The sequence below is a fragment of the Chroicocephalus ridibundus genome, chromosome 5 (assembly GCF_963924245.1).
Source record: "Chroicocephalus ridibundus chromosome 5, bChrRid1.1, whole genome shotgun sequence".
In the NCBI taxonomy this organism is placed as follows: domain Eukaryota; kingdom Metazoa; phylum Chordata; class Aves; order Charadriiformes; family Laridae; genus Chroicocephalus; species Chroicocephalus ridibundus.
This window is the reverse complement of record NC_086288.1, coordinates 11,815,867-11,830,117: the sequence shown is the minus strand read 5'-3', so window position 1 is coordinate 11,830,117 and position 14,251 is coordinate 11,815,867. Positions and strand designations below refer to the sequence as shown.

Sequence of the window (14,251 nt, the reverse complement as noted above, 5' to 3'; positions counted from 1 at the left end):
GTCGAGTTTGGCTTCCAGTGTGCTTACAGCCAGTGATGGTTTTGATTCAATTTTGTGACCTTTCCTGTTACCTACTTCTCAAGAGATAATACTCAGTCCTTGGAAACTGCAGAACTCTTTTTTTTTCTCATGCTGGAAACGTATTCTGGTATGAAAATGCAAGGTATACTAAGAAAATTTGTGTGTTCGAAACCGGAGCTAAACTGGTTTAAAATGAGGGATAAGCAGGCTTAAATAAGGCTGGGAACACTCTGACAGTATGTACACACATACATTGACAATTGACAGTGACTGCTACTCCACCTGTTAAACAGCAAAGGCTTCTCTTCAGAAGCGCTGCTGGTTACAAGTGCGCTTACAGGCGAGCATGACTGACGAAGCAACAAACGCCAGTCCCAAGCGGAGAGGACGGGCTGCGCACGCAGACTAACGGCGGGACAGGCCTGGCCGCTACCTCACCACAGGGAGGGGTACCCCCGCGACTGCAGACTGCGTGATCTGGGGGCCGGCCAGACCTTACACGCTCGTAAAAGCTGACCGGCACACACTAGTTTCAAACCGTGCGGCTCCTGGGAACCCTTCACCGTGACCGAGCCGCCGCCATTCCCTCACGGCCCGCACTCCCTGACGGCCGCCCGCCGCCCGCCCCTCGCGGCCGCCCGTCGCCCCGCCCCTTGCCCCGCCCTGGCTCCCCATTGGCCGGCGCCTCAGTGAAAAGGCGGGCGTTCCTCCCTCGACCCCCCAGCGCATGCGTAGTAGCCTCCCCGGTGCCGGTTTCCTGTTTGCGCCGCTCCACTTCCGGGTCGGCCGGGGAGCGTTCGGTGACCGCCGTTCGGGCCGCGGCGCTGCCTGAGCCGGGGGAGCGGGGCCGCCGCTGCTGCCGCCGCCGCCCGGGCGAGGGGCGGCAGGGAGGGGTGGCCGCCGCCGCCCAGGCGGCATAGCGCGGCGGGGCGGGGGGAGGGCCGCGGGGAGGCGGCGGCGGCGGCGGCCTCCTCCGCCGAGGCCTGGGCCGGCCCGCCGCCGCCGCCGCTCGGCCGATGCGCCCGGAGCGCCCGCCATGGACAAGATCCTGGAGGGGCTGGTGAGCTCGTCGCACCCGCTGCCGCTGAAGCGGGTGATCGTGCGGCGGGTGGTGGAGTCGGCCGAGACGCCGCTGAGCCAGGCGCAGTGCCGCGCCATGTTCGCCCTCAGCACCCGGCTGGTGCTGCAGGGCCCCGACCCCTTCCAGCGGCAGGTGGGGCGGCAGGTGCTGGAGGCCTACGGCCGCTATCACCGGGACGAGTTTGAGGCCTTCTTCAACCGCGGGCTCGTCCTCGGCCTCCTGCAGCGCGGCTACGGCGAGCTGAGCAACCGCGATCCCGCCATCCTCGACTACATCCAGGCGGGGCTGCGCCTCATCATGAGCTGCCCCTCGGTGCTGGAGCTCTTCGAGCTGCTGCAGGTGGAGGCCCTGCGGCTGGTGTGCGAGCGGCCGGCCCCGCCGCTCTGCGCCCGCCTCTGCCAGCTGCTGGGCGACTTCCCCCAGTGCCTGCCCCGCGGCAGAAAACTCTCCCTCGCCTTCTGCCAGCAGCTGGTCCGCAGCATCGCCCACTTCCAGAGCCAGGGCAGCCGGGAGGCCGAGCTGCGACTCTACGTCTCGCAGGTGACTCAGGTCAGCGGGCTGCTGCGGAGCGTCTGGAAGGCCGAGCCCGACACCCTGCTGCCCTCCTTGCAGGAGCTTTTCGCCGTCATCTCCGCTGCCGGTGAGCGCCGGGAGGGAAAACGGGAGGGATGTGGAGTAACGCGGGCAAATGAGGAGAGCCGCAGGAAAAGCTCTGCCGCCAGTGTCGGTCGTTTTGCAGATGTTGCCTTGGAACCATCGCTTCCTCGCCCAGATACTAAAATGTAACTTTTTGGCCGCCAAGAAAGCAAAGCCTTTATTTTTATTTATTTTTTTTCCTGCAAAGAAAAGCTAGAGGGGAAATGGAGATTTATTTAGCTGTAAAACAGCATGTTTTTTAGAAAAACTTCTGTTGCAACACTTTAAATCACACACTGGAACAGAGTTCTGGGTGTCCTGTTAGAAAAAACTAAAACTCTCGGTATCAAAAGCTAATCATCCTCCTTGCTCCCTCCAGAGGGGTACCATAGGTCTTGGACCTGTTTAGTCTATAAAGCTGGGGTTTATGTAAGGAACATCTAAAACTTGGGTATTGTAGGGAGGATTCACTGCCTGAGTAATTCAGATGCAATTGTAAATAGGTCCTTTCTGACCTCAAAGATCTATGAAGTACTGTATTATCTCACATTGGAAAGTGCCTTTGCTGTTGGGGCACCTGGGAAACTTAACATTATATCTTGCCTTAACTGGTGTGGTTAGCAGACAGTTGTTGGGTTGTTAAGGACATGGGAAATATCAGCTGCATTAGGCTTAACATCAAGTATGATAAACAATTGCATGGTACTCCTTTTTAGAAAAAAAAAAAACCCACCTCTGTTCCAGTGAGGGTGGAGGAGGAAGTTCGCAGATTGTCACTTTCTTGTATGGGTATTAAATGAACGACAGGAGTTTGTAATTCAGCACTATTCATTGTACTTAATCCATTGAAACTTTTTTGTTTTGGTTAGTGATGCTGTGATGTTAGTTGTAGGATAGACTCATTGTTGCCGAACTTTACAGCTAGAGTGAAACTGTAAAATAGAAAATAAAGCTTATTTTCTCTGTGGGGTTTTTTTTTACGTTCTTATGTTATGTTGTGTTCAACTGTTACAGATACTTCATTTGAACCTTCTGTTGCACTGGCAAGTCTTGTGCAGCACATACCATTACAGATGATTACAGTACTCATCAGGAGCCTTACTACAGATCCAAATGTGAAAGATGCAAGTATGACTCAAGCTCTGTGCAGGTATCGTATTTCATTGTAAAAGGGGGGGAAAAGTCTTTTTCTTATTTTTGCCTTTTTTGAGGTTATTTGTCACTTAGGTTCCATTAAAAACAAACAAAACTACTTCCTTTTAAAATGGTATTCTAAGATATGTTCTTTAGCATATGAAGGTTATATATATTTATGATGCTATGGATGTTACTGGTATGGTTTTAGTTTAAGGCTGCTGCCTTCATTGCTAATGTGGCTTCTTTCTCATGCTTTGTTGGGTGAATGAAGAGGGTTAAATAAAAACTAAGAGGAAGACAGGTGTGTTCCTTTTACATGACATCTTATGTTTAGATCCCCTATCTTATGGGAGGTGGCATAAATAGGAAACTTCATGGGGTTTATGATCAAGCTGAGAAATAAGGCCTTGTTTTTAGAAGATCAGCCTTTCTGCTTTTCCAAGAAGCAGAGGGGCTCTCTCATGATTGTCTTACCCATCATCTCCTCTGAAGAGAGGAGATGCTTAGAAATGAGTTTTACTGCTTAGTTTTGAGGGGGTTTTTTCCTGCTTAGATATCTTCATGGATTCTTAGTAGTAGTCACAGGGGACAGCCTCTATTTCCATCTTCACTCAAGCCTCCAGAGGTTCTTTGGATGTTCTTTGAATAATAGAATAATAGGAATGATGTAAAAACAATTGGATATTATGCTTCTTTTCACTAATCTAAACATGAGTAAACATTGAGATTAGTAGCACTGTTAACAGAACACCAATTTGGAATTACAATCTTCGTTAGTATCTTCAGATATATGAATAATAGAGGTGCAGAAAGATGTCAGTGGGATAAAGATGAAGACCTTGAAGTTTTTTGAATTATTTTTTAATGCCTGTGGTGGAAGCTGTTATTGAGAACTGAAGGGTAGAAGAATAAGTAAAGCAGTTAAACAGGAGGCTGTTAGAAATTTGTATTGTTTAAAAAAAAATTTAAAAAAGTCTTGCAACTAAAAATTTAATATCTGCTATATTATTTTTTTAACCACATCCATTTGAGTGTAGTGTAATACTTACACATTCATGTAGTGTAGCACTTGCATATCTTGGTGAAATACTGAGGTTTTTTTCTCACTGAAAGCATTCCTTGTATTTACATTAAATTGAGAGGCCATATTTAATTTGAAAACATAATTAATGAGAAGCAGCAGCATTAATATTGTAATTTGGGCTAAGACGTGTTGTTCAGGGACTTTAAAAGAATGTGCTTGACTGAACAGATTTTAACAAAGCTGTGTGCCCAGTCTAAAATTCAAAGCTGGGAAATTCAGAAGGATTTGTGCATACTAATAATTTGCCAGTAATGTGCTGGTGATTAATTTTCGTGTTAGTGTAATTTTACTATTTGTGTTATTACCTGCTTCAACACGATGTGATCGTATAATTGTAGCTTCAGAATGCCTTTTTTGTATGCCTCTGCTAGGGAAGTAATGCAGTGATGAGCTTTGGGTATAACAGGAGCTGTTGTTATCAAATAAGTGCTCTTTCTTAATAGTAGCTGTGTGGTGGGATTTTTCCTGTTGTTTTTGAAAGGGGAGTGCAATCTTGCTTGCCTTGTTCATTCTTTGAAGTAATACTTGATTTTAAGACCCCCTAGTTCTGTTCTATGGAACTTACATTTAGGTACCCCTTGTTATTTTTGTTTGTAGATACTATTATGTCAACACCGTATCCAGTTTCTTTTTGTTCATCTGTCAACCCTTTGCAGTAATTACCCTCTTCTGGCTTAGAGGAGTAATTGTAGAGAGGATAATGCAGCTGGAATGTCTGGAGCACCAAGTGACAATGTTGTCATCAGGCTTGCATCATTCCCTGGAGATGCAGAACTCCAGGCACAACAAGGTCTCCTGACAAGAGCCAGCAGAGCTTTGGTGACTGCAAATTAGAGATCTTGTTGTTCACTTCCTAAGGGTAACTTTCATGATGCTGCAGAGTCTGTCTAAAGTAGAACACAGATTAGTAAATAATCTGTAATTAGAAGACTAATAAATTGAATCTGTTCAGTGGGGGGTTATATTAGGCACAGGTTCATGTAAGAAAGGATGCTTGCTTTTTGGCATCATTGAGCTGTTCTTAATTGGCTCAGCTGTTTCATGAAACCTTATGTGAAGCATCAGTGAGGAAAATCAGAAAATTGTTGAATCTATTCTGGGATATATGACTAAGGGTCTACTTCAGAGGTCTTGAGGAAGCTGACTGCCTATACTCAGTCTCTTTACAGGTATAATGCTTGTTTTGCTTTAACCCAAGTATCTTTGATCAGAGAAACTGAAAATTTTGCAAAGAAAAAAAATCCATATGTGACCAGGCCCTCTGCCCTGTTGATAAAAATGTAAAATGTTGTAAAATATGTTAATTTGGGGGAGGGTGGGGTGCCTGGTAGTCTGAGGATCATCTGTTGTTGTTTTGGTTTTTTCTAATCTTAGGGATTTGCACCTGAGCTGCCAGATTCTTTGTCAGATGTGGCTAAGAAGATATTTTTGTGAAAGAAGTTACTGTCTGAGGTTGCACAGTTAAATTTTTTTCTATCCAGAGATATGAGAAATATGGTCCTTATTAGGCACATATATGGATAGCAGACCTCATTTTAGGGTGATATGAGGCAGAAAGTCCTCTTGAGGCCTTTAATGTTCTCTTAATCTGGCCAAACACAAAAAAACATCTTCTGGGTTTTATTCATGATCATCATGTCCCATATTAATATCTGCCTTTGTATTACAAATGTGATCATTGATTGCCAACAGAGCAGGAGCCAAGTAAATGCAATGCAGACGATTTAGTGACCAAAATGTCTAATCTTCACCTACCATGTCCCAGATTTGATGCTTTTTCAGACAGTTTAAAGCATGTCTGCAAGGTTACTTCTGTTTCTTCTTCTGGCTTTTGTTTCTGCTTTTAAGAGCAGAAACACATTTTAATGATGGTAATTCCATTTTATCAATTATCCAGAGACTGAGTCTTCTCTTCACAAGGTTAATCATACTGAAATGATAGCTGTTGGCCTATTAGTAACAATGTTGAATAGTTTAGTAGTTAATTATACTGACTAGAGATGACATGGGATGGCCCATCGTGTAACCAGAGCAATGGGGTGGAACGTGGGAAGACCCAGCTCCCACCCAAAAGCACTATTTTTCATTTGGAGCTTGTTGATCAGTGTGGTTGAAAGTGCATGTACTATAAAGATGGTAATCAGATATTTTAGAACAATGGTTCTAATGTAGGGCTCTACAGAATACACTTTACTAAAAAGTTAATTAAGAAAACTGAATATATTGTCATTAGGCTTAAATTAACCGCAGGTGTTTGTGCCACTGCTGAAAAACAGCAAGCCTACAAAATGGCGGCGGCGGGGGCGGCAGTGAGGGGAGGTTTAAAGATGATAGGGCTATGAGGTTTGGGAGCTTTTTTTTAGGTTAAGGTTAATTCTTTGTAGGCAAATGCAGTTTGGGCCTACTTCTTTGATTTCCCCCTTTTAGAAAGTATATGGAAAGGGTGCTCAGAATGACCATGTTTGTGTTTAACGTCTTGAGGTAATGAGAGCTTTGAGTAAATTCAGAGCAATGATTATTATGTCGTGTTTGGTTTTTGTAGTAATATGGAAGAAACCCGGTAGGATCTGTGCGTGATTGTTCAAAAGGCAGTCCTAATGATTCCTTATTTTAGAGAAACCTTTGAATGTTATGTGTGAAGATAGTACGTAATTCTAAGATACATAAATTTTGGAGTGTGTGAACTATACATTCTTCAGATCCAAATTATAAACTCTATGTAAATTTTAGGGTGTTTTGGTAATACGATATGCCCAGAATGCACGTCTGGTGTTGCTAAAGACTGTGATTTTCTTTTTAGTTTGGAATCTGAAGACTGAAACCTTGATTTCAGTCTGTTTAGAGCTCTTTTAATCTCCAGGAAGAACATAGGGGCAGATACTTTTCCTTCAGTTCAATAATCACTAAATATGCCTATTTGTAGTGATAGTGACTATTTATTGGACTGATTACTTATAACCTGCTCAGTTCTGTGTAGAATTTAGCCTCTCAATCTTTATGAGAAGCTTTTTCAGAACAGAAATAAAGAAATATACTTCTAACTTCCTGTTTCCATTGAATTATAGAATAGAATCATAGTCTTGTGTTACATAGATTGAGTGGAGCCTTTGGAAGTCATCTGGTCTCATCCTGCTCGAAGCAGGGCCAGCCTCAAAATCAAGATGTTTTTGCTAAGGGCCTTGTCCAGTCTAGTTAAGAGCTTTCTGCATGGATGGAGGGGCCTCGGCCTTACTGTATAGCTTGTTTCAATGTCTGACCACCCTTGTGGTGAAAAATTTTTCCTTCCACTTAGTTAGTGGTGCCTCATCTGGTTTGAAGAAGGGGATCTTGTGGACAATTACAGAAAATCCAAAATATTGCCAAGTAAAATCTCAAAGAACAAAGTCTAAATTCTATGTTTTAGCTGGTATGTCCTTACGTTATTGTCTGTGTCCGAGAATTGTTTCACCTAATCTGCCTGTCTGCCTTAAGTATCAGTATAAACTGCCTGTTAATTTAGAAGGCTGGAATACCCTTATCTTCTGTTGCTGATGTTTCACTATATTTTCTAGGCACAGATAAAGTCCCTTCACTTTTCCTTTTTCTTAGCTGTAGTGAAATTCTTCCTTTTGGGACACATGTAGACTCCAGGCTGCTGATAGTTATTATAAGATCCTTATAACACCTGCTGCAATGTATTTAAAATGACTAGATTTTACCTTTTTAACTGAGAGTGTTTGAGCTGGCTTCCAGGAACGTAGTTCTGAGTTGAAGAGGCTTCCTTTTCAAATTTAAACTTAATAGTTGGTTTTGGTCTGGTTTGGGATAAAAGGTGTAGGAGGGCAGGTTCCCAGGTAGAGGTGCTCTTTCACCATCATAGTAAGTTTTTGACATAAAATAAAAATGTTAATGTCTATAAAACCAGGGTTCATATTCTTAAATTACAAGTAACATTATTATACATAATATTTCATTTTATATGCTTATATATTTTGGGGAGATTGTATTTACTAGGTCGTTATTAATTGCAGAGTTCAATGACTTGAGATACAATAAAAATTATTTTACTACTTGCCTAACATTCTTGCATTACTTCTTGTGAGTCTCTGTGTAAGCATGTAACTGTCTGGGTAACCTGTAGAATCTCTTTGTTGAGATTAAAATTAGTGGCGTATTGGGGTTTTTTTTCTTGCTATATTCTACTTTTGATTTTTTTCATTAATATTTCAGAATGATTGACTGGTTGTCCTGGCCTCTGGCACAGCATGTGGAAACATGGGTGATTGCACTGCTGAAAGGACTGGCTGCAGTCCAGAAATTTACCATCCTCATCGATGTCACTCTGCTCAAGATTGAATTGGTATGTTGGAAAAGAACATTCACAAGGAATTTGTAACAGCTACGTGACTGTGTAGCATCTTTTGTATTGTGAGAGATGTTAACTTATTCTGCAAAGACGATGTTGCACATAATGACTATTTGGAGATCTGTTTACATTGTTACTGAAAATTCACTTCTAGATTTACTGACATAAATGTGGGGTTTTTTTTAGGTCTTTAATCGACTTTGGTTTCCTCTAGTGAGGCCTGGTGCTCTTGCTGTCCTTTCCCACATGTTACTTAGCTTTCAGCATTCTCCAGAAGCTTTTCATTTGGTAAGTTACTAAATAAATAGTTTTCAATTCTTTGAAATGTCATTCGTATGTGATTTCTAAGGTAGGTGTAAAGAGTAACAGAATTCATGCGCTTGGATTTCCGCTCTGTTTCAGAGTTCTAGAATCAGATTTCTGTGGCTCAGACACTAGGTTTTCCAACTTGCAAGTTCAACCACTTAATCTGTAACTAGAAATAAGCATTGATCTTCCTGGTACATACCTATTTCTGGCAGTAGTATCTGGGCACTGCATTCTGTCTTTGACCATATACTTCTGGAAATCCATTTTACGTGGTGTGAAGTCTACTGATAAAGTTGGGCTGCAAGTAGACTTTCAAGCACAACTATTTTGGGAAAACAGATAACCAATTATCTGCTGCATGTAGCCTAGTCACCCTGGATAGGTGCATGAGACTGAGAAGTACTTCACTTTAAGAAAGCAACGCTATCTATATTTCAATGGACATTTGGGCAAACTGAAGGATGCTATTTTTAATGGCCACTCTTTAAAATGCAAGTTCACCAGTTGAAGTGGTAGATACTAGGGTATGATGATGACTGTTCGTATTAGTACAGCAAGATGTATAGTGACTTTGCTGTTCTTATACTCAGCGTTTAGCTTAAAGTTTAAGTGAAATATGGATCTTTCAGACTTAAACTTAGTAACAGCCTGGCATGCTGTTTCTCTAAGTTGTCCCTAAGTCGCTTAGGCCTGAAGGGTTCACAAACCCTTTGATGGTGTCAGGGTAATTGCCTTATGCCTGTTACATTGTTTTTTTTAATGACAGAAGTCTAAAGTTTCTCTCTTTTCCCATCAATGCTCTAATCTTGGTATAGGGTAGAAATTTGAGTCACAAATGAAAGAGCTAAGTAGCTTTGAATATGTTCAAAATGTAAATATTTCGTATATTTACAGCCTTGCATTTCTTCTTTCTTCCTGAGAGAGACAAAACGTTCATGAGAAAAATGTAAAATGTGAGAAGACTTATGCTAGAAATAGGCGTTTACTTTGACAAGGAAAATTTCTACCACAGGCTGCATGCAGTACTGCATAAACATCTGTCTTTGGGACTTCATCATGACCGTTTTCCCTCCATTTTAAATAACCTTCTTCACTATCATTTTTTGAGCTACTGCTGCCATTTAGTATCCTAGAATCTTTTCCTGCACTTAAGCTACTTGTTTACTTTTTATAATAAGTGGTCTGAATGTAAAATTGTTAAATGCACGTTTGATAAATATAAATGAATTTATTTTGCAATGCATCTGAGTTAACACTTCCCTGTGCTTGAGCATCATCAGCATATATGACTTGGGGTTTTTATAGAAGAAAAACACTCTGTCTTTCATTTATGGTGTAGAGCTTATTGTGATGTGTACTAGGGAATTCTAAAATCTACTGACATATAATATTTTAATTCAACCTCAAGCCAGAAGTGATACTTCTGTATGTATTCAAAGTGTAATTTTCAGTATTATGCAGCATGCTGTAAGGAAGAATATCGCTTTCAATTTGAGAGAGCTGACAACCTGTACTTTTCTGTTCTTCCCATCTGCTTTGTCTCTGCAAAATTGCCTATCTCAGATGTACTTTATACAAATCTCATTCTTGGAGCTCAATAGTTACTTTTTCATTACTATGTACCCACATTTATAAAGTGAAAGAGAAATTTTTCCTTGTGACTTTCACTATTGACTCTGTAGTATGTTGAACACTTAATCTTGTTGGTTTCATTTTTAAACAGTGGATATCTTGCTTACCAAAAGAGTAGGGTTTGTTTCTCTGAGATGTAAAAATATTCCTTATACTTAGGGAACAACTGATACTTTAAAAAAAATGGCAAACAAGTATTTTGCACCTGGCCCCTTTTACTTCGGTATTTTGAAGTATATTGTTAATTGTAATTGGTATATTTTCCTAAAATTATGATGTTCTTATAATTTCTGTTCTGCGTTTCATGTTTTTACTACCAAACAATTGGTAAGCTAATCTGTGATACGTGATTCCATCCACTTTCACAGTTAATCCATTTTGATCACTTGGAAACTGACAGAGGCGTCTAAAATGTTTTAGGTTCACAGTCAGAAGTCCCTATCCTTTGGGACTGCATTGAAATAACTTTCTACTTGGTGTTTTAAGACCAATATAAAAGAAGTCTCATGCATTAAAAAATAAAGACAGAGCTGTGGTGAAGGAGTAAACATTTCTGATTTATACCCAATTTAAAATGGTAATGAATCTGAACTCAAATAGATTACCATCTATATGGTAAGCTCTTTTTAGCTCACAGTAAGTTACTGGTTTGGTTTATTGAGCTTCTCTCTCTCACTAGGTGGAGCTGTGAGCCAGTGACAGTCCTGTAAACTGAAATAGCATGAATGTATTCATTGGCTTCAGACCCTGAGCATTAGATTCAGTTTAAGGAAAATTGAGAGGTTTGTTCTAAAAAATGTACCTTTGAAATTAGAACAGGATACTGTACTGTTAGTGATGGCACAAAAGCAAAATGTTTGCTGTTAATATCCTTATGAGTGCCTGGAACACTTAACCATTTAAAATCTTAAAATGCATTTTATAAGTTCATGAAGTTCTAAGACTCAGTAAGTGAGCTAAAAAGAGCATTGAATAATAAATTGTGCTGTTGGAAAATTGTCATGAGTAAAGAATAATGCATGTTTTTTCAAGTCATTGTTTCTCAACCAATTCTTATTTATGAACACAAGATCCCCTGTCATTTGCCATGTGTAAAAGAGTGAAGTTGTTTGTAGAACTAAAAAAATGGAAAAATGCCATTAACACCCTTTGTTTGTTTGTTTTTCCCATTCAGATTGTCCCACATGTGGTCAGCTTGGTTCACTCCTTCAAAAGAGATGGTTTACCTTCCAGTACAGCCTTTTTGATGCAGTTGACTGAGTTGATACACTGTATGATGTATCATTATTCAGGATTTCCAGAGCTCTATGAACCCATACTCGAAGCTGTTAAGGTATAGTAAGAGGGTGGAATGTTTTTGGTTTTTCTCAAATATGAAAGCTATAATCCCATAGATCTAAATTCTTTAAGGAGAGAGCTAACCACATGATCTAATGTCAATTCTAACTGCTTGGAATACGCTAGAAAAATTGTCCTGAGTGTCCATATGATTATAGCAGGCTTTAATAAAAGCCTGAAGTTAGGTCCTTTATTAAAAGTACAATCTCATTTCTTAAGACTTATGTAACTATTAACATAATTTTGTGAGGTTTGTTCTAGGCAATTCATTTCAACCCAAGCTAGGAGCTGTAACTCTTCGAGTACGAGTTCAGAGCACTGATAGGACTGAAGAGAAGTAGGTTCTGAAGAGTACTTGGCATGGTGTTAATCTTTGGCTAGCTCCAAAACGCCATTATTAAGCACTACGACTTAATGCTGCAGTCAGAATTGCATGCCTGTTGCGGTAAAGGATGCTGGCCTATGCTGTTCCAAAGCAAAATTTGGCTTTTTTAGATGAATATTTAAGAGATAATGCACTTCAAATAAAAAGAAAAATTAAAAAAATGCAAAACACCCCCCCAAACCAAATAGAATAGGAAAACCAAAAAACTCACTTGGGTATTACTGCCTGATTTTTGATTTTATAGCAGTAGTATTGCAGTTAAATGTTTTAACGCTTAAAAAGCCCCTGTCAATTTAATTCCAGGTATTGTGGACTTTATTCTTTCATTTTTACATTCACGCTGTGTCAAATGAAAATGTATTTCTAGCAGAATAGAGGATGCTTTAGGGGTCTGTTAAAGCTTGAAATTTGAAAGGTAGTTTTTGGTGGCAGAAAGGATTCTGTGAATATGCAAGTCAAAGGTGACCACCAGCTCCTTATTCCTGCAATTTGAGAGTTAAATAAAGAAAGCTTTGAAGAAGTGGGCTTGGGGGTGGTGGTTGTACCTTTTAGGTTCTCAGGGATAGCAAGACCCTGAAGGAGAATATAGGAGCAAGTGAAGATACAAGACTGCTGAATGGTGGGACCTATTATAAGAATAAATACAAAAGCCTATTAAGTGTGTTAAATGCTTCTCTTGTAGGATATGCCCAAACCCACTGAAGAGAAGATTAAGATGATTCTCAGTCAGAGTGCCTGGACTTCTCAATCCAGTTCCTTGCCATCTTGTTTATCTAGACTTTCTGGAAAATCTGAAACTGGGAAGACAGGTCTAATTAATCTAGGAAATACTTGCTACATGAACAGTGTTATTCAGGCACTTTTTATGGCTACAGAGTAAGTCCTTTTGAACAGCTCTTTTCATTGCAAATTAACTATTGCAGTTGTTGCATTTCTACTTTTCACAGAATATTAACACGTTCTGGGGTCTCTCAGCTTGCCGATTGCTTTGTTAAAGTCCTGCTCTGTGAAACTGCAGTTTTAGCCATTAAAAAATCCTGATCCTTCTGTCCAGTGTCAAAAGACAAGTCCCATTTTCCGTATTGTTCTTGCTGTCTTCGGGATTGTAAAAGTTTATGGTGATGCTTCTCTTATAGTCTGGAAGCTTTTGATGGGGGAAAAAAAATATTTGTCTGTCTATAGCCCACTCTTACACACTTAAATGCTTTAAGAAATCGGGTTTTTGCAGTGTTAGTTTTTACTGTACAGTTGTTTTGCATCTGCACTAGAGCAGAATCCAGGTATTGAAGCGAAGTGATAACTGTTTTGCTTTCTTTCAAAGTGAAGTAATTATCTGAGCTGGAATGATGACTGTGTTCTTCTTAGAAATCCAGCAAGGAAACTAATTTATTTTTTTTCCAGTTTCAGAAGACATGTTTTATCTCTGAATCTAAATGGGTGCAATTCACTAATGAGAAAATTACAGCATCTTTTTGCATTTTTGGCCCATACCCAGGTATGTCAGTTTATCGCATCTGCTGCCTTTTAAGCTGAGATCTATATACCAAAACTTAGGAACAAACATGATGCCATGGGTGTCCTCTTGAGCATATTTAAGATACAAATATGATATATTTGTAGGGGAATGAATCTGCCTCCAAATTGTCAGATGGTGTGGATGGACTTAGAGAAATCTGTATTTCATAAGTAGAACATCTTGTTGCTGGGTTGTTTTTATAAAAGAGCAGTAACAGGCTTTCTTTGAGAAGCCAAAATGAAAAAATCGAAATTGATATACAAGTTGACTTCATGTAACTTTCTATGACAAACTGACTTTCTGCCATGATTTTTACACTAAATTTTATTGTAGTTCAAATTCTAAAGTGAACTTTATTAAATGTTCTGAATATTTTGCTAGTGCTTGAAAGACATAAGACACTTTTGTTCTCTTTGATTAATAACAATAAATCTGTTGTGAAGAGCACAAGGCTGGATCACCTTAAAAATAAATTGGTACTTGTGAAATACCGGTGTTGTTCTGAAGAAACAAAACATTTTTTTTAAGCTTGCCAGCAAGAACAGTAACTGCTATTACGCAAAACATCTGGTTTACACTCGCTACACATTTAATATTTGCCTGCAGGATCCACTACTTTTATCTTTGTACTAGAGGTGATTACTCCAAAAAATAATGTCTCTCTCTTCCTACGATTAAGTGATTTAAATATTTGCATACCATGTGTTTCATACAGTTCCTCCAGAATAATATAGTCCAAAGTTCAGTGGTCAATAGCAAAATAATAT

General features: G+C 40.1%; 1 protein-coding gene across 1 annotated transcript in view; it reads left to right on the top strand.

The window, feature by feature from the left end:
- Positions 1 to 875: 875 nt before the first annotated feature.
- USP38 (ubiquitin specific peptidase 38) overlaps positions 876 to 14,251 on the top strand; it is a 29,423-nt gene continuing 16,047 nt past the window's right edge. Inside the window, exons 1-7 of the mRNA XM_063337136.1 lie at positions 876 to 1,742; positions 2,753 to 2,888; positions 8,169 to 8,298; positions 8,491 to 8,592; positions 11,420 to 11,578; positions 12,651 to 12,844; positions 13,370 to 13,463. Coding sequence (XP_063193206.1) covers positions 1,058 to 1,742; positions 2,753 to 2,888; positions 8,169 to 8,298; positions 8,491 to 8,592; positions 11,420 to 11,578; positions 12,651 to 12,844; positions 13,370 to 13,463 — 1,500 coding nt within the window. The 5' untranslated portion in view covers positions 876 to 1,057. The remainder of the gene's footprint in view (positions 1,743 to 2,752; positions 2,889 to 8,168; positions 8,299 to 8,490; positions 8,593 to 11,419; positions 11,579 to 12,650; positions 12,845 to 13,369; positions 13,464 to 14,251) is intronic.